This window comes from Nomascus leucogenys, chromosome 20, assembly GCF_006542625.1.
Source record: "Nomascus leucogenys isolate Asia chromosome 20, Asia_NLE_v1, whole genome shotgun sequence".
NCBI lineage: Eukaryota > Metazoa > Chordata > Mammalia > Primates > Hylobatidae > Nomascus > Nomascus leucogenys.
In genome coordinates this window covers 83,356,108-83,374,318 of record NC_044400.1, presented here as the reverse complement: position 1 = coordinate 83,374,318, position 18,211 = coordinate 83,356,108, and the positions used below count along the sequence as shown (strand labels likewise).

The following is an 18,211-nucleotide window of genomic DNA, read 5'->3' as shown; positions in this document are numbered from 1 at the left end:
AGATGGGTTTTTGCCGTGTTGGCCAGGCTGGTCTCGAATTCCTAACCTCGTGATCCACCCACCTCAGCCTCCCAAAGTGGTGGGATTACAGGTGTGAGCCACTGCACCCGGCACTAAAATTCGCTTTCTAAAATGATACATTGCTTCACTTAGTTTCCAAGAATCTATCAACAATGTTAAGAATTTATTATACACATATATAACTTATTTAGGTGTGTTTGAGAGACACACATTTTTATATAGCTATAGATACATCTCAATGACAGAATCTCAGTCTTCCTACTAAATAAGACAAAATTATAATAGTTATTAAGAAATAAGGTAATGATTGAGTGCTTAATATTACCAATGTTCTAAGCTGGCTAATGACATAGTACATTTAAGAAATCTAGAAGGTGAGTAAACACTTTAATCCAGTGGGGGCCAAACCTTTGAATGAGAGGGCTTTTTTGCTTATCCAAGATGGTGGATATCACAAAACTTATTCACGAACCTTTTCTTTAAGCTCATCAGCTATCATTAGTATTAATGAATTTTACGTGTGGCTCAAGACAATTCTTCCAGTGAGGCCCAAGGAAGCCAAAAGGTTGGAAACCTGTGCTTTAAACTATATTATAATTTGAAAATTTGCACATATAGAGTTTAAATCACAAATCTCAGTTTATACTAAAACAATAACATTCTGAAGTAACATTATATTTTTTCATATTTAGGAAAATGCTTATTGTTCTGATAAAATTGCTGAGTAACAATTTTTGAAGAATTATATTTGCAACCTCTATAGGATTAAAAATCACTAAGCAGAGGCCGGGCGCGGTGGCTCAAGCCTGTAATCCTAGCACTTTGGGAGGCCGAGGCGGGCGGATCACGAGGTCAGGAGATCGAGACCATCCTGGCTAACAGGGTGAAACCCCGTCTCTACTAAAAATACAAAAAATTAGCCAGGTGTGTTGGCGGGCGCCTGTAGTCCCAGCTACTCGGGAGGCTGAGGCAGGAGAATGGCGTGAACCCCGGGAGGCGGAGCTAGCAGTGAGCCGAGATCGCGCCACTGCACTCCAGCCTGGGGGACAGAGCAAGACTCCGTCTCAAAAAAAAAAAAAAAAAAAAAAAAAAAATCACTAAGCAGAAAAGATGCAACATCTGTCCCTGGTGTTCCTGGGATTTCTGAACCAAATTCCAATATGTCCACTATTCACCTTACACATTTTAGACATGATACAAAAAGAATATTTGAAAAAAATACATTGACATAAAGCTCCTCAATATACACATATTCCTATGTCTCCAAATGCAATGGAAGAGCAGTCAGATTATGCAGCCCCTAATGAATGATAAAGTGGACATTGGCTCTCCCTGTAAACTTGAAGCAAGATCACTAAAGAAAAAAGAGAATTCTTAGAAGATTTAACAGCATGGGACAGAAGATGCCCCTATTCATGAATATGAGAAAAAAATGCAGCCTTTTCAGAAATTATTTTCACTGGAGCAGAGCTTCCCAAACTACATTTTAAGGCCTAGCTTCCTTCTTGACCTTGGTCCCCTGGCCTGTGTCCTCTCCTTCATTCACTGTCACCTACCTGGGTGTTTGGCTACTGTCTCATGTATCTTCACTTTGTAGGGCTCCTTTCTTTGCTCCAGATAGATGACCAGGTCTGGGTTAGAGATAGCAACACCTGTTTTATTTTAAAAAATTAACAAGCTACTGTTAGGGATTCTCCAATTACCTACCTAATACTATACTAAGCAGAAAAGAGAAATTATGGAAGATCCTAGATAATTAATCCAAAAATTGTTTCCTGACAGAATTTTTAGAATATTTAAGTATTTTAAATCTGTGAGTTCTAGGTTCCACTACCAAGTACTACTGAATCAAAATAAGCGGTGCAAACTGTATTTTAAGATGCGGGAAACAATATTTTATGTCATTGAATTTGGAGAATTACCACTAACCTAAAATGGAGGACACAAATTAGCTCGAGAAAAGAGAAGGTTTACGTAAAGATAAAACATCTTAATATTCTTTTTTTACACCAGCAAACTCCCAAGAGTTTCTTGAAGAAAGAAACTGAAATTAATTCACACAAAGCAGAAGCTCCCAAGAGACATTCTACAAAAATAGAAAATAAAACTCTCTGAGGGAGTATTAGGAATTATGTATTGAAGTTATCCTCACCCAGGGAGACCAGGTTCCTGTAGTTCTCCAACATCACATCTCTATACAAACTCTGCTGGGCAGAGTCCAGGCATTTCCACTCTTCTGGAGAGAATTCTATGGCCACATCCCTGAATGTTAAGAGTTCCTGAAAATACAAATGTATCAAGGGACAAAGGTCTTAATTTGACTACAGGTGAAATGTGTTAAGAGAACTAGTTCTGACATGTGACTGACTGGGATTATCTAATAAAACAACTTTCAATGCAGTAATGTTCTCTAAAGTATTCTATAGCTCTGCGGAAAAAGGAAGGCATTCCAACAGTTTCTGTTCCTGCAATAAAAATAATGGGCTACACTGACCTGCCCCTACCAAAACCAAGCAGAGTAGGCCCTGTGACCTCCTGGAACTCACCTCTCATGAAAGTATCTGGAATGCCTCACGCTTGACCTTGGCCTCGCTGTAATATGCGAGGAATTTAATTTAAAAATCAGCAATGTTTCCACCCAGAACAACAGACAGGATCTGTGGGGAGGGCACAGGTGATGATTTATCTTCAAATTGTCCGTGTGATCCTACTGGAAGACCGGGCTGAGAGTCACTTAGCTAAGCACTGCCTGTCAAGCTTCAATGTGCATAACAATTATTTGATATTCTAGGCCTCACTGTAACAAAATTTTGCAGGTTTGAAAAGAGTTCATGAATTAGCTTCTTACAGCAAGTCTTCTGTTAATGCTGATGTTCCTCCACCTAGATACATTATAGTACCACTCGGCTAGAGAAAGCAGGCACAGCATAGAGTCCCCTTACCCCAACACCCTTATCACAACGCAAATACTTTTCATCCCAAGACAAGACCACAAATCATCATTCTGAAGCACAGCATTCTCTGCAGGCCGTTTAAAGTTTACAGAGGCTGGAGACGGTGTCAGTGTCTGAGTAAGTCTGCATTTGAAAAACAACATGTGGTCCAGGCACAGTGGCTCATGCCTATAATCCCAGCACTTTGGGAGGCCGTGGTGGGGGGAATCACAAGGTCAGGAGTTTGAGATCAGCCTGGCCAATATGGTGAAACCCCGTCTCTACTAAAAATACAAAAATTAACCGGGCATAGTGGCATGCGCCTGTAATCCCAGCTACTCAGGAGGCTGAGGCAGAAGAGTCACTTGAATCCGCGATCTGGAGGTTGCAGTGAGCCGAGATCACGCCACTGCACTCCATCCACCTGGGCGACAGTGAGACTCCATCTCAAAAAAAAAAAAAAAGAAAAGAAAAAGGAAAAAAAAAAAGAAAAACAACATGTGCGCCTGCATTAATGTGATATTTATGGAGCATGTACTATGTGCTCAGGAGTATGTCACAGAGCACTGTGCTGAGACACTCACATTATGTGTTAATTCTTAGGACATCCTGGGAGGTGGGCACTAAGTGTTCGATACTTCCCAGGATTTAAATACAGGGCCCAGAATTACCATTTCCTTTCTATTTTCCTACAATTGATTTGTTTTTTAAAGGTATAGAATAAGCAGTCAATATAAATAGATCACAAAGAAACAAAGGATGTATTAAATGCAATTCAGAGGAATTTATTTTTGTGTTGTGTTTAAGATTTGTAAAAAAAAAAAAACCCCACTGAAACTGCAGGGATGGAGAACAGGTTGCTGGATGAGATGTCTCTAGAAACACTGGTTTTAATTTTATAAAAAAGAATTTAAGGCCCAAAAGCATACTGCTTTTCCCCATTTATCTGCTTTTGTGTTTCAGGAAATTGGGAGCACCAGCTCTGGAGAGGCAGTAGGGGTAGCCACCCCAAACTCTGATCTCCTCTAAGCAGTTCTGAGAGATTTCAGTGCGGGGTCAGACCTGGACAAGGTTCAGCAGAGGGTGGATCTGGGCAGGGTTAGGACAGAGAGTGGGTCCTAGACTTCTGTTCTCTACGCCGCTAAGTTTTTTCAGTTTTGTCTTTTCTAAGCCTGCCCAAGAGAAATTTGATTCCCAGATTTTATGAAATTTTAATCTATTTTAGCCACTTCTCTGTGTCTTTAATAACATACAACAAGGAATTTAACCAAATCCCTTACATTTCTCTAGAGCAATTATATTAGAAGCTAAATATTTATTCTTAGCAAGGTAAAAACAATACTAACAATAACAACTTCTCTTCTGTCAATGAATAGTCATTCAGGTGGTGGCATCAAAACTCACAAAACAATAAAAGGGAAGTAACCCAAATGAAGCTTAAGTGTCCTGTACAGTTTCCGTCTTTGCACTGAACACATGATGCTGAATTCAACCATTTATTCATGTGCTCCAGACTGCAAGTTCCTTGAGGGTAGGGACCATGACTGCTTCACCCCTTTTTCTAATGGACCATATGAAATAGAAGCAATTAGCTTATGGATTAGTTTGAGTCTCCAGGTCTCACTTTTCACCAAAAAAAAAAAAAAAAAAACTAGAAAACTGGAGCAACTCTTATTTGGGTACAAACCAAGGAGATTCTGTGAGGGGAGAAACAAACCCTGAATGAGTCATTTCTCTTCCTCTAAAATGGGAGCAGAATTAGACCTTGCTGTCAGACTGACCCCAGTCTGCACAGGACATCCTCAGATGTCTCGAATACAGATGCTGGTGAGTGTCCCCAGTGACCTTGGGCTGATATCCCCATAGTGATCCAGGCAGGAGAGATTCAGGCTCAATTAGTGGGATGCAAACAGAAAATGAAACAGCCCTGGTGAAGCTGCAGATCCTGGATCCAGACGTGATAGCCCCTGTCCCTGATCAGCTAACTCTGAGGCAAGGGGAAGGACAAAACTACTCTACTCCAGTAACAGTTTACGGGGAGGCATACTTGTGACTTTGGCTCTGAATATTTGTGGTCCTGAACTCCCACTGCTAAGGTGCTTTTTTACACTTAACAGATTCTGCCACAGGATTCTTCTGTTCACACCAGAAGCCTCCCACACAACTGTATCAGGTCACTGGACAAGATCTGGAAAACTCAAAAAGCTCCACCTATGTTGACCTCTCATGATACAGAAAATGTCTTCTATGAGTTTTCTGTTATGTCTTCAGCCCAAAGTCTGGTCCTGTCTTGTGAATCCTAGGCAGAGGTCAGCTTTTATGTGCATATTCTAGGTGGGATCAATGTGCCTCAGCATTCTTAGGGGTTACAGCAAGCAGAGTAAAACCAGAGGAAAGATTCTCTCATGGAGGCTCCTTCAACACATTCTAAAGAATATTTTGACCTAAAAAGAAAAACCTGGGGTAAACACAAGTAGAGAGTTTATTTGGGCCAAAACTTGAAGATGCAACACTGGAATATAAAGGTGCCCTGGATATACACTCCAATTAGAAGCAGTTACGAGTCTATACACACACACACACACACACACACACACACACACACACACACATATATATATATATTTTTTTTTTAAGAGACAGAGTTTCACTCTTGTTGCCCAGGCTGGAGTCTGGAGTGCAATGGCACGATATCAGCTGACCGCAACCTCTGGCTCCTGGATTCAAATGATTCTCCAGCCTCAGCCTCCCAAGTAGCTGGGATTGCAGGCATGCGCCACCACACCAGCTAATTTTTTTTTTTTTTAAAGTAGTGATGGGGTTTCACCATGTTGGCCAGTCTGGTCTCAAACTCCGGACCTCAGGTGATCTGCCCGCCTCGGCCTCCCAAAGTGCTAGGATTACAGGCGTGAGCCACTGTGCCCAGCTGACAAGTATATTTTTAAAGGCAAAAAGGAAGGTAGAGAGGGAACTGATAGAAAGTTGTCAGAAATTCTTATTGGCTTATAGAAGTAAGTGGTTAGTGACTGGCTATATATATTAAAATATAAGGTGTGGGTTATAGTGTCAAGTATGGATTAGGTTAATTTATAGCCATTTGTGGCCAGGCATGGTGGCTCACACCGGTAATCCCAGCACTTTGGGAGGCTGAGGCGGAGGGATCAAGAGGTCAGGAGATCGAGGCCATCCTGGCTAACATGGTGAAACCCCATCTCAACTAAAAAATACAAAAAATTAGCCACGCGTGGTGGTGGATTAGTCCCAGCTACTCAGGAGGCTGAGACAGGAGAATCACTTGAACTCAGGGGGCGGAGGTTGCAGTGAGGTGAGATCGCACCACTGCACTCCAGCCTGGGCGATAGAGTGAGACTCCATCTCAAAAAAAAAAAAAAAAGAAAAGAAAAAATTATAGCCATTTGTGGCAATAGCACACAATTCCAAAAGACAAATAGTTCAAAGAGGGGAACAGTACATGACTGTGGTCTCATTTTAACACATCACTGGGTCTGATCATTAAAATAACTTGTATTTCTCAGATAAAAGTTCTGTCCTTCTCTCAAATCCCAGGACATAAATTCAGAATTTGGAACTGCACATTTAAGACTTGGAGGGCTGGTAAGCTATCCACATTTGTGGGCATTTGGGCAAAGGCAGAAGGGAGTTGAAGTTCTCAGGTTTACCCTAGAAGAAAACCTAGGCAATATCATTCAGGACATAGGCATGGGCAAGGAATTCATGTCTAAAACACCAAAAGCAATGGCAACAAAAGCCAAAATTGACAAATAGGGTCTTTTATTTTTTTTTTTTTTTGAGACGGAGTCTCGCTCTGTAGCCCAGGCTGGAGTGCAGTGGTGCAATCTTGGCTCACAGCAAGCTCCGCCTCCCGGGTTCACGCCATTCTCCTGCCTCAGCCTCTCCGAGTAGCTGGAACTACAGGCGCCCACCACCACGCCCGGTTAATTTTTTGTATTTTTTAGTAGAGACGGCGTTTCACCGTGGTCTCGATCTCCTGACCTCGTGATCCGCCTGCCTCGGCCTCCCAAAGTGCGGGGATTACAAGCGTGAGCCACCGCACCCGGCCAACAAATGGGATCTAATTAAACTAAAGAGCTTCTGCACAGCAAAAGAAACTACCATCAGAGTGAACAGCCAACCTACAGAATGGGAGAAAATTTTTGCATCTGCTCATCTGACAAACGGCTAATATCCAGAATCTACAAATAATTCAAACAAATTTACAAGAAAAAAAACAACCCCATCAACAAGTGGGTGAAGGATATGAACAGACACTTCTCAAAAGACATTTAGGCAGCCAACAGACACATGAAAAAATGCTCATCATCACTGGCCATCAGAGAAATGCAAATCAAAACCACAGTGAGATACCATCTCACACCAGTTAGAATGGTGATCATTAAAAAGTCAGGAAACAACAGGTGCTGGAGAGGATGTGGAGAAATAGGAACATTTTTACACTGTTGGTGGGACTGTAAACTAGTTCAACCATTGTGGAAGACAGTGTGGCGATTCCTCAGGGATCTAGAACTAGAAATACCATTTGACGCAGCCATCCCATTACTGGGTGTATATCCAAAGGATTATAAATCGTGCTGCTATAAAGACACATGCACATGTATGTTTATTACGGCACTATTCACAATAGCAAAGACTTGGAACCAACCCAAATGTCCAACAATGACAGACTGGATTAAGAAAATGTGGCACATATACACCATGGAATACTGTGCAGCCATAAAAAATAATGAGTCCGTGTTCTTTGTAGGGACATGGATGAAGCTGGAAACCATCATTCTCAGCAAACTATCGCAAGGACAAAAAACCAAACACCACATGTTCTCACTCATAGGTAGGAATTGAACAATGAGAACACTTGGACACAGGAAGGGGAATATCACACACAGGGGCCTGTTGTGGGGTGGGGGGAGGGAAGAGGGACAGCATTAGGAGATATACCTAATGTAAATGAGTTAATGGGTGCAATACACCAACATAGCACATGTATACATATGTAACAAACCTGCACGTTGTGCACATGTACCCTAGAACTTAACGTATAATTAAAAAAAAAAAAAAAAAAAAAAAAAAATATATATATATATATATATATATATATATAAAGTTCTCAGGTTTAATCAATGCACATGTGTGATCCTGATTGGGATTATGGGCCCCATGATCACGGAATCAGTGTCAGATTTGAAGATGCCAGGCACACTGACAAAGGAGGAATAACTGATTGCAGTACTAAAAAGTTATTTTTGTAGAAATCCAGTATAACTGTTATAGAAGCAACTGTAGATAGAAGGAGAGACCATTCTGTTTCCAGATTTGGGGAGCACTTTGCTACACTTTGTGCACCTTGCCACCAAATTATGGGTTGTGAGTGGAATCCTGAGAAAGATTTTTCTCTAAAGTGAAGCCTAGAGGGCACTTGTGTATAATGTCTGGTGATTCTGGACAGTGTGAGGAAAAATATAACTAAAAGCAAAATCACCTCCAATCCTAAAAAACTCCACAATAATAGAGAAGAAAATGTTTTGTTACATAGTTAAACCAAAATGTGATGTGCATCATAGGCAATCTACTAAGAGACTACAAACACAGAAACTCACCATAATTAATTCTCAAGTAGAAGACATGACAGCACCATTTGTCATATACTGCTTATTGTAATTTCACCCAGTAATCTGAGAACTCATCTGGGTTTTCTAATTGGTAATATTCATAGAAAAAATAAACTTCCAACATTTTCATGACAGGAGGTATATTTGCAATGTGAGGCTAGGTACCTGCTGAAGGCAGCCTCCTAGTCGCCTACAGAAACTGTGGGATAGGGTGCATGTTCTTGCTATTTACATTTCAAAGCAATAGTTTCCAGGTCCTAGATAAAGACAAGTTTGACTCAAAAAAGACAAATGACTTATTTAACTGAAAAAATGACTTACATAAATTTTAAAGAGGCAGAGAAAATACTTAAAAAGTTTTCAAGACAGGCACAGTGGCTCATGCCTGCAATCCCAGCACTTTGGGAGGCCGAGGCGGACAAATTGTAATGCCCAACCTTGTTTTTACTAACCCTGTTTTTAGACTCTCCCTCTTCCTTTAATCACCTAGCCTTATTTCCACCTGAGTTGACTCTCCCTTAGCTAAGAGCCAGACAGACTCCATCTTGGCTCTTTCACTGGCAGCCCCTTCCTCAAGGACTTAACTTGTGCAAGCTGACTCCCAGCACATCCAAGAATGCAATTAACTGATAAAATACTGTGGCGAGCAATATCCGCAGTTCCCAGGAATTCGTCTGATTGATAACGCCCAAAAGCCCCGCGTCTATCACCTTGTAATAATCTTAAAGCCCCTGCACCTGGAACTCTTTACTTTCCTGTAACCATTTATCCTTTTAACTTTTTGCCTATTTTATTTCTGTAAAATTGTTTTAACTAGACCCCCCTCCCCTTTCTAAACCAAAGTGTAAAAGAAAATCTAGTCCCTTCTTCGGGCCGAGAGAACTTTGAGCGTTAGCCGTCTCTTGGCCGCTGGCTAAATAAACGGACTCCTAATTCATCTCGAAGTGTGGTGTTTTCTCTAACTCGCTCAGGTACAACATTATCACCCGAGGTAAGGAGTTCAAGACCAGCCTGGCCAACATGGTGAAACTCCCTCTCTACTAAAATTACAAAAATTAGCCGGGCGTGGTGGCGCAGGCCTGTAATCCAGCTACTCAGAAGGCTGAGGCAGGAGAATTGTTTGAACTTGGGAGGTGGAGGTTGCAGTGAGCCGATATCAGGGCACTGCACTCCAGCCTGGGCAACAGAGTGAGACTCTGGTTCAAGAAAACAAAACAAAAAAAGTTTTCAAACTAAATGCTTTAAGAAAAGGGAGAAGAGCAAAAATTATTCCCTCATTCTAAAGAGAGACCATTAAGCCGCGTCTAATTTGGGTTTGCTACTACAACAGCCAGGTTTAAAGGCATGGTCTTGAACTCACTAACGTCTGAATTCTCGCAGGCAAGTGAGGGATGGAGTTGGGCACACTGTGTGCACAGGAAAGAAGATTTGTGAGGAAGAAAAAAGCAGAAGAGAGGAGCTATCAAGAGTCGTGATGGGGAGAGGGCAGGACTGACTAAAGGACTGGTTTGTGCTACAAGTGCAGGTCTAGGCAGGGCTACCATCTGACTGATTCATGTGTCCATAAAGGCAGAAGAGATTAGCATCAGGTGGTCCAGAAGCCTGGGTGGGGGAAGGAAACAGGTTCCTGCTATAGATCCAGTGTCTGGGGTTGAAATGAGCCAGGAGTCTTCCTGGCACTGTGCGTTCTTGGCAGAACACCCTAGGAGCAAAGCTGTCATGGGCACAATTCCTGAGGGTAGAACCCTGTCCTGGGATGAGTGTGGCAATGCGAATGCCCAGTGAGCATCCTCGGGAGTGGGTTAGCATTAAGTGGGGGCTAGCAGCAGGGTGCAGGGAAGGGATGTTTCTCAGAACTCCTTTCCTCTAAGTTCCCAGTCCCCTCTCTCCCCAGGAGGAGACCTGGAGGTACCCAACAGTGCCCAGCAGGACCGCGCATGTGCAGAACCCAGTCGCGACTCCCGCAGACACCTGGCATCTCCCTCCAGCCCAGGCTCAGCCATGTCTTTCTTCTGACAGAAAACGTGCGGAGTTTGCTCAACACCAGTCAATGCTCCAACCCCAAAGCTGTGTCCAGCAACTCACTGACGACACCACCCAGAATCAGCGCAGAGCCCACAAGCTCAGCACTCTTTCCGCAGCTGCCCCCCTGCAGACGCCAGTCCCTGCCTCTGCACACCCGTCTTCATTTCTGAACGCCTGCCTACAAACCAGGGGCACCCACATTCTCCTGAGGTTCAATAATATGGCAAAACTACTCACAACTCAGCGAAGCGCTGTGCGCACCGACACCAGCGTATTCTAAAAGACGCCACTCAGGAACAGCCACGCGGAGGAGGTGCACAGGGCAAGGGGACTGGCGGGCAAGTTGGAGCGGGCGGGTGATTTGCTTCGCTTCCTCACACACCTCACAAAAGCCTTCAAGACCCGCCGGGAGCCCCCAAACCACCAGCCATGGCCGGGGCTGTCCCATTAATGAGTCCCCGTTTGCTCACATGAACTCTACGTTTTGATAGGGCCTCGATATCATTCCAAACAGGGTAAAGTAGGGAGGGACCCCCAGACCACAGCTCCTCCCAGGCGGGCACCTCGCACGCCGCGCAGGCGTTTTCCCGATGAGCTTCTCCTCACCCCACAGCCTGGGGAAGGTGCGGGGCTGCGGGCGCAGAGCTGCACAAGGAGGGCTGCAGGCTGGGCCAGAGCCGCCTTGCGGGGACCGACATGAACCCGGGTCCCTCGCCGGAGGGGACTGAGGACTGAGGGCTGAGCGGCGGCAGCGGGGACTCCGTTCGCAGACTTGGTCCCGCCGCCGCCATTTCCCGCCGGTTCCGATGAAGCCTCCCCAGCCTTGGGACGCCCTGCCCCGCACACTCACCATTTCCCCACTTCAGGGGTGTAGCGGAGTCTCAGCTACGAATCATCCAATACCCGCAGGTCACAGAGCGACGGAGGCTGAGGCTACACCCTCCGACGCCTCCCTGAGGGGTCAAAGCACGGCGGCGGAGGCCCTAACCGAGCCCACGCTGGAGCCAAAGGCAAAAACCGCGCCAGATCCCGGAGGCCGCCCCCTCCTCTCCGGCTGCGCGCCTGATTGGGCAGTTCTCAGTCCAGCGCTCTGATTGGATAAAACACCAAGCTCCCCACCCTCAGAATTTGAGTGACAGAACTTGCCACCACACAGTGCACTTAATGAGGCAAGAGTGACAGACTCGTGCCTCCAGGTATTTTCAGTCAGGGCTTTCTGTGCTAGGCTTGGCTCTGTTGGGGGTTCGTTTTTAACCTTCTGGTGTGTAAGGTTACGTCCATTTATAAATTGTGTACGCACGCGCGCACACACACAGACACACACTTGTTCACAAATGGAAACAATATAATGACAATTATTTTAATATTTTAGATTCATAACCTCTGTGTCCTCTGGTCTTTTGAGTAGGATTTTAAGAGGGAAGCAATCCTTTAAAAAATAAGATGTTAGCTATTTGTGAATTTTCAATTTTTTATTAGCCACATCAAAAATAATACGAAGAAACAAGTGAAATTATTTATAATTTTAACCTATCGTATCCAAAATATTCTTTCAATATGTGATCAATATATAATTAGAAATAAAGTATATTTCTGATCTAATTTGTCTAAACTCACTGTGTATTTTATGGTTGCAGCACATTTTACCTCAAACCAGCCACATTCCAGGTACCCAGTAGCTACATATGTCCGGTGGCTGCCACACTGAGTGCAGCCATGAGGGCTCTGACCTCAAGAAAGTGAGGGCCTGAACACGTCTTTTCTGTTGGAAGTAAGGGACCAGCCTCTCTACCAACTTTTCTCCTCAGGATGAAGGATGGGTGGGACAGTGCCCCTAGAGAGAACAGGGACTGCAAGCTGAGAGTGTCCACGTGAAGATCACTGTCTCCTCCTTGCTGTTTGGTGCCAGTGTGGTGGTCTTCTCAGTACAGCCAAGTCTGGACTCTCTTCCTATGACCAGGAAGAATAAGACATACAGACACCAGAGAGTGAGTAAAGCAGAGAAGGATTTATTAAGCAAAAGGAAACCTCTCAGCAGTAAGAGGGGACATGAAAGCAAGTTGCCAGAAATGGGGCTGAGTTTATGTGGCAACAACAAGGAAGTCTCCTGTGGGTTCTGCCCAAATGGGAGGGGCAAAGTTCCCCTATAACAGTGTTGCATCTGAGCATGCCTGGGATTAACCACAGTGACTCCGTCTTGGTTATTACCCATGAGTGCACAAGCGAAACCCACAGCAGGTGGAAAGGGTGAAGCTAAAACCAAAATACTTATGTCATGTTAGGTAACATTATAAGGAGCTGGGTCAAGTTAATGACATTTGGGTTGATTTATTACACTCGGGCCTAAGTGGGGACAGTCCCTTCTGGTCAACATCCTGGCATAAGAGGAAATTCTTAACCACATTTCTTCCCGCTAGCTACAGGGGTGGTGCATGTGCGGTCCCATGGGTGTTTTTCCTCTCCAGAGACCGTCCCTCCCTATCTTCCTAACTAGCTTCTGACTGCCTCCTCTCTCAGGGGTTCCTCTTCCTTTTATTTTTATTTATTTTTTTTTTTTTCTTGAGACAGAGTCTCGCTCTGTTGCCCAGGCTGGAGTGCAGTGGCGCAATCTCAGCTCACTGCAAGCTCCGCCTCCCGGGTTCACGCCATTCTCCTGCCTCAGCCTCTCCGAGTAGCTGGGACTACAGGCGCCCGCCACCATGCCCGGCTAATTTTTTTTTGTATTTTTAGTAGAGGCGGAGTTTCACCGTGGTCTCCATCTCCTGACCTCGTGATCTGCCCGCCTCGGCCTCCCAAAGTGCTGGGATTACAAGCGTGAGCCACCGCGCCCGGCCTTCCTCTTCCTTTTAAATATCAGACAGTAAACAAGGAATGATGGGTACACAGGAGGAGAGAGCACCATGTCTTCAGATCTCTTCACGGCCTTGCCCTCCAGAGTTTAGATGTGGAGGGAATAGATTAAAGGCAAACTTCTTGTTTTGCTATTTATCTTTGGACCTAACCGTCAGGCTGTAACTGTGTGTTTTTCTCCTGTGGCGTGGGGCACTGTGTGAGTTTAAGGACCAATCACATGCATCCACTTCTACCTGCACTTCTGTTCCCAAAAGGAAGGCCGTGAGTGTGAGTTGTCCAGGTCCTTGACATTTTGAACAAAGAATTGAACAAAATGCAAAATGGAATGAAACACGAGGGAAACAGTAAAAGCAGGGGTTTATTAAAGCAAGAAAGCACTCCACAGGGTGGGTGTGGGCCCCAGCAGGCAGCTCAAGGACCCGGTTACAAAGTTTTCTGGGTTTTAAGTACTCCTTTTGAGGTCCCTATCAGCTACCCCTTATCTGGTGAAAGATTTGGTACGTGGCTAATCAAAGGCTGAGGTGAATTGGTACCCTGTGCAGATGAAGGCATGGCCTGTGCTTGGCCGACAGCCACTCCAAGTCACTCTCCTTTTCTATCACAGAACTGGTGCGAAGGGGACCAGTGGCCTTTGATCCTTTGCTACTCGGGTGTAGATGAGGTTCTTCCTTTTGGTTTAGATGTAGGAAGTTCACATCAATTGGCCTTAGGTTCCTTGCTCCCAGACCTTGGTGTTTCTTCTTTAGGAAGTCAGCATGAATTGGCCTTAAGCTCCCTGCCTCCAGACCCTATTCTCCTGCCTCACTTCTGTATAAGTCAATACCATCTTACAACAAATTTAACTTTAAATAAAGGAAACAAAAAATCAATAGTTATAGGGTGCCAAGCATTTGCAGGTTATTTGTAATCAATCTGTCGTGGAATCCTGGAATCCTGTCTTTAATGGGTGTATGTATTACTAAGCTATAACTGCATAGCAATCCCGAAACATACTAGCTCAGGATTGAGCTGGTTAGAAATTTAGGCTGGGCTCAGCCGGGCCATTCTTCTGGGCTCACTTTGGCTCCTTCAGGTGTGAGTGGTCAGCTGCTGGTGAATTAGGTGGCTCTGCTTCTAGGAGTGAGCTGTCTGTAAACTGGCGCACTTCGGCTTTCCTCAGCATGCTATTTTATCCTCCGGAAAGTTAAAATGGGCTTGTTCTCATAGAGATGGAAGAATTCTGAAAAAGATAACAGAAGCATTTAAGACCTTTGGAACCTGGGCCCCAAACTGGCACCCTGTCATATGCACAGCTTTAGCCTGTGCAAATAAGTCAAGAGATATTCAAGTTTGGGAAACAGAATCTGTTTCTTGATGGGAACAACTATAAAAGCCATTTCCAAGAACATGAATACAATAAGAATTTTTTTTAAATTGCTGTTTTTGCAATCAATTTCATCATGACTTTTCTTGCAGATGTGGCTTATATAACTATCTCACAGCTCCCAAGCAGCTGGCTTGGACTCAGGATCGATGCTTCCCTAACTCTGAAGCCCATGCACTGCCATATACCACACTACTCAGCCAGCTTTTCGTGTCCTTCAAGGGGCTGAAGAGTGACACTTCTGAAATAGAAGCAAGATTTTTTTTTTTTTTTTTTTTTTTTTTTAGAATCTCATCCCATCCACCCCTTACTCTTCACCACTGGAAATAATTCACTTCAGGGAATGGTTCTGAAGTCTCTTGGAAAAACTGGAAACAATTTGAGGAAATTGCTGAGCATTGGGTTTAGGAAATTAATGCCCAACATTACATTTTTAGTTTATCATAGGAGAAATTTGAAAACACCTATAATGCACTCAACATAGCAGCAAACTCTTTATTTTTTGTATTTGTAGACTATTTATGATTTTTAATATAGACTAAGTCAAATTACTCTTCCTGAAACAACTTTTGCTCTGCAGGCAAGTGACATAGCAATAGGGCTGCTGACATTTTTTCCTGCTGCAATTTAGCCAACCAGCAGAGTAGGCTTTGAAGGGCCAAGATGTTTTCTAAGACCCCACATTTAGGAGCAGCTATAGGGCAAATGCCTAGAGCACACATAGAAATCACACACAACCAATGCATTCCTCACCCTGAATCAATGCTTCTCACCGTTGGAGGCATATTAGCCTGTTGTGCGTGTAGGTGGTGGTATTTAAAGTTCCCAAACCCAAATTTCAAGGGAAAAATTAAGCCAGAATCCCTAGCATAAGACCCAGGCAACAGTCAGTGTGATTTAAAGCTCTCCAGGTGATTACAATATGCAACCATACTCCCAAATGTCTGCTGTAAACCAACATCTTTCAGAGAACCAGTTGAAAATATTTCTCAAATTAATGTAAAAAGTGTTTGCTATTGAGTTGTGCCCTTTCAGTCTTACCTGTATTACCCACATTCTTCCTTTGCAAAACTGACCTCTGCTACTTGTTTTGTTCGTGATTCAAACCAGTTCCACACACACTGAGTGCACACTATGTGCAGCCCACTGTGCTCGGTGAATATTGTTGTGGAGGAAGGACTTTGCTGTAAGAAATTGCGTTCCCCAAAACTAAAACCCTGCTACTTACTCAATTGATGTAAAAAATGAAAGACTGAGGGGTACTCCCAAGAGTCAAGACATGTATACATACCTTGGAATATTAGTATCCATCTCATGATGACTGAGTGTAAATGGTCCACTTTTTTTTTTTTGATATGCAGTCTCGCTCTGTTGCCCCAGGTTGGAGTGCAGTGGACCACACCTGGCCAATGCCCCACTTTCAAACAAAACAATACAAAACATTGCTATTATTCTGAAATATTAAGTTAGTATTAAATATGTAATATTTACATTTTTATTGATGTATAACATGCATACAGAAATGCATCCACAATGAAGTATTAACGTAATGCTCAATAATTTATAACAAAGCTAATACATTTGTGTAACTATAGAATAGAACTACCCTTGTTTTTGCCCACAAACCACTTCCTCTTTTCCTTCCCCCCAAATCTAACCACAATCTGAAGAGCTAATGTTATAGATGGTTTGTCTTTTTAGACAAGTCTTTTATTAGAGAATATTTTAAACTTATACACAGTAACCAATATAGTATAATAGGCTGATGCTCAGCCTCAACATCTACTAATTATGTCTCATTTATGTTTAATTTCTCCTTCACTGTTTTTTTTTGTTTTTGTTTTTTTTGGTTTTTTGTTTTTTGTTTTTTCAGACGGAGTCTTGCTCTTGTCGCCCAGGCTGGAGTGCTGTGGCAGCATCTGGGCTCACTGCAAGCTCCACCTCCCAGGCTCACTCCATTCTCCTGCCTCAGCCTCCCGAGTAGCTGGGACTACAGGCACCCACCACCAAGCCTGACTAATTTTTTGTATTTTTAGTAGAGATGGGGTTTCACCATGTTAGCCAGGATGGTCTCGATTTCCTGACCTCGTGATCCGCCCACCTCGGCCTCCCAAACTGCTGGGATTATAGGCATGAGCCACTGTGCACCGGCCTCCCATCCCCACTTTATTATTGTTTTTAGTTATTTTCTGTAAGATAAGATGTATATGCATAGAAACATACAGTCTTGACTGTACCTTTTTGACAAATCAATACATCCATATAACCTTTTCTCTTTCAATCATAGAATTATTGCCACTTAACAATTATTAATATGCATGTGAATCACCTGAAAATATTTGAAATCCAGATTTTGATACAATATATCTGGGTTTTGCCTGAAAATGTGTATTTCTAACAAAGTACAGATTCATAGAGCACATGATAACTACAAGGTCTCTTTTGTCTAAAGTGTATAAAACTTGATGAATAAAATTAAGAAAAATTGACCTCAGAGAAAGGAACAAATCAAAACGCATGTGCAACATGCTATCTGTAGGAGCATTTCATCAACAATGACTCACAGTCATATGTGACCTTTACTGAATTGCCCAAAATTCAGTCATTGATACCAAGTGCACTTAAATTTCATAGTTTCCTATTAAAATTATATTTAATGCCTTTACAAAATATAATTCAGTTTTCTTATAAAATTAAGTAACAATATTTGATATGCCATCATAAGTTCCATTTATATTAAACTTAAACTTACACAATTTTATTAGACAGTGTCTGTGTGTCTACCACTCCATAGCCTTTTGGCTTCCAGCATTTGCACAGGCACCACAGCTGGGAAGCACAGGACAGATTCACTAGACACAGGATGTTCCCTGCATCTTTATCTCTCAGTTCATCAGTGAACCAAGTCAGGTGAGAATTGAGGTCATGTATTCGCTAGCATATAGTGTCTCATGGACCCTCTCTTTAGAGGGAAAAGAGACTAGAAGATTATTTTAGGGAGCAGTTCCTGGGACAAGGGCTAAGCTGCCTAAGGAGTGAGGATTCTGTCCAGCAGGTACAGACTTCTCGGAAGAGAACGATAAGGCAGCCATTCTGAACCTGGAGCTCATTGCCCCTTATCCCATCTCATTAAGACAATTCTGAGGGGTTGTTCTGGAACATGTCTGGATGGTGGCGGTTAAAAGACAGTATGAGCTTTGATGGGACTTGGGTAAGATCTGTCATGGGAAGGTAGGAGGCCAATGCTCAGCATCTGAGTTTGTGTTCTTGAGGAAAATGGGTTGCCATTTTAGGCCCAAGTCCATTTTCACTAAAGAGTAGGCTAGAGAGTCTGCATGGCTCCCAGATTCCATTTATGATTATTTCAGGGG

The 18,211-nt window shown here is 43.3% G+C and overlaps 1 protein-coding gene, 1 long non-coding RNA gene and 1 pseudogene across 2 annotated transcripts; 1 reads left to right on the top strand and 2 right to left on the bottom strand.

Annotated features, from left to right (window-relative positions):
- Positions 1-10,923, top strand: part of LOC115831807 — an 84,626-nt pseudogene extending 73,703 nt beyond the window's left edge.
- Positions 866-4,754, bottom strand: LOC100606293 (zinc finger protein 732). Its single transcript, XM_030801488.1, has 4 exons — positions 4,719-4,754; positions 2,174-2,300; positions 1,578-1,673; positions 866-921 (listed from the first exon to the last, which is right to left on the bottom strand). Exons 1-4 carry the CDS (start codon positions 4,752-4,754, stop codon positions 866-868), a joined length of 315 nt encoding a protein of 104 aa, XP_030657348.1.
- Positions 10,924-13,817: 2,894 nt separating the features above from the next.
- Positions 13,818-16,257, bottom strand: LOC115831817. Its single transcript, XR_004027307.1, has 2 exons — positions 16,132-16,257; positions 13,818-14,696 (listed from the first exon to the last, which is right to left on the bottom strand). It is a non-coding gene; the product is annotated as an uncharacterized LOC115831817 (long non-coding RNA).
- Positions 16,258-18,211: the final 1,954 nt, after the last annotated feature.

Coding starts and splice junctions, on each gene's coding strand:
- LOC100606293 (XM_030801488.1), bottom strand. CDS start 4,754: ATGTCCTGTGCAGACTGGGGTCAGTCTGACAGCAAG. Junction 2,301..4,718: donor GGGGTCAGTCTGACAGCAAG/GTCTAATTCTGC, acceptor TTGTATTTTCAG/GAACTCTTAACATTCAGGGA. Junction 922..1,577: donor GACAGTAGCCAAACACCCAG/GTAGGTGACAGT, acceptor TTGTATTTTTAG/TAGAGACGGGGTTTCACCCT.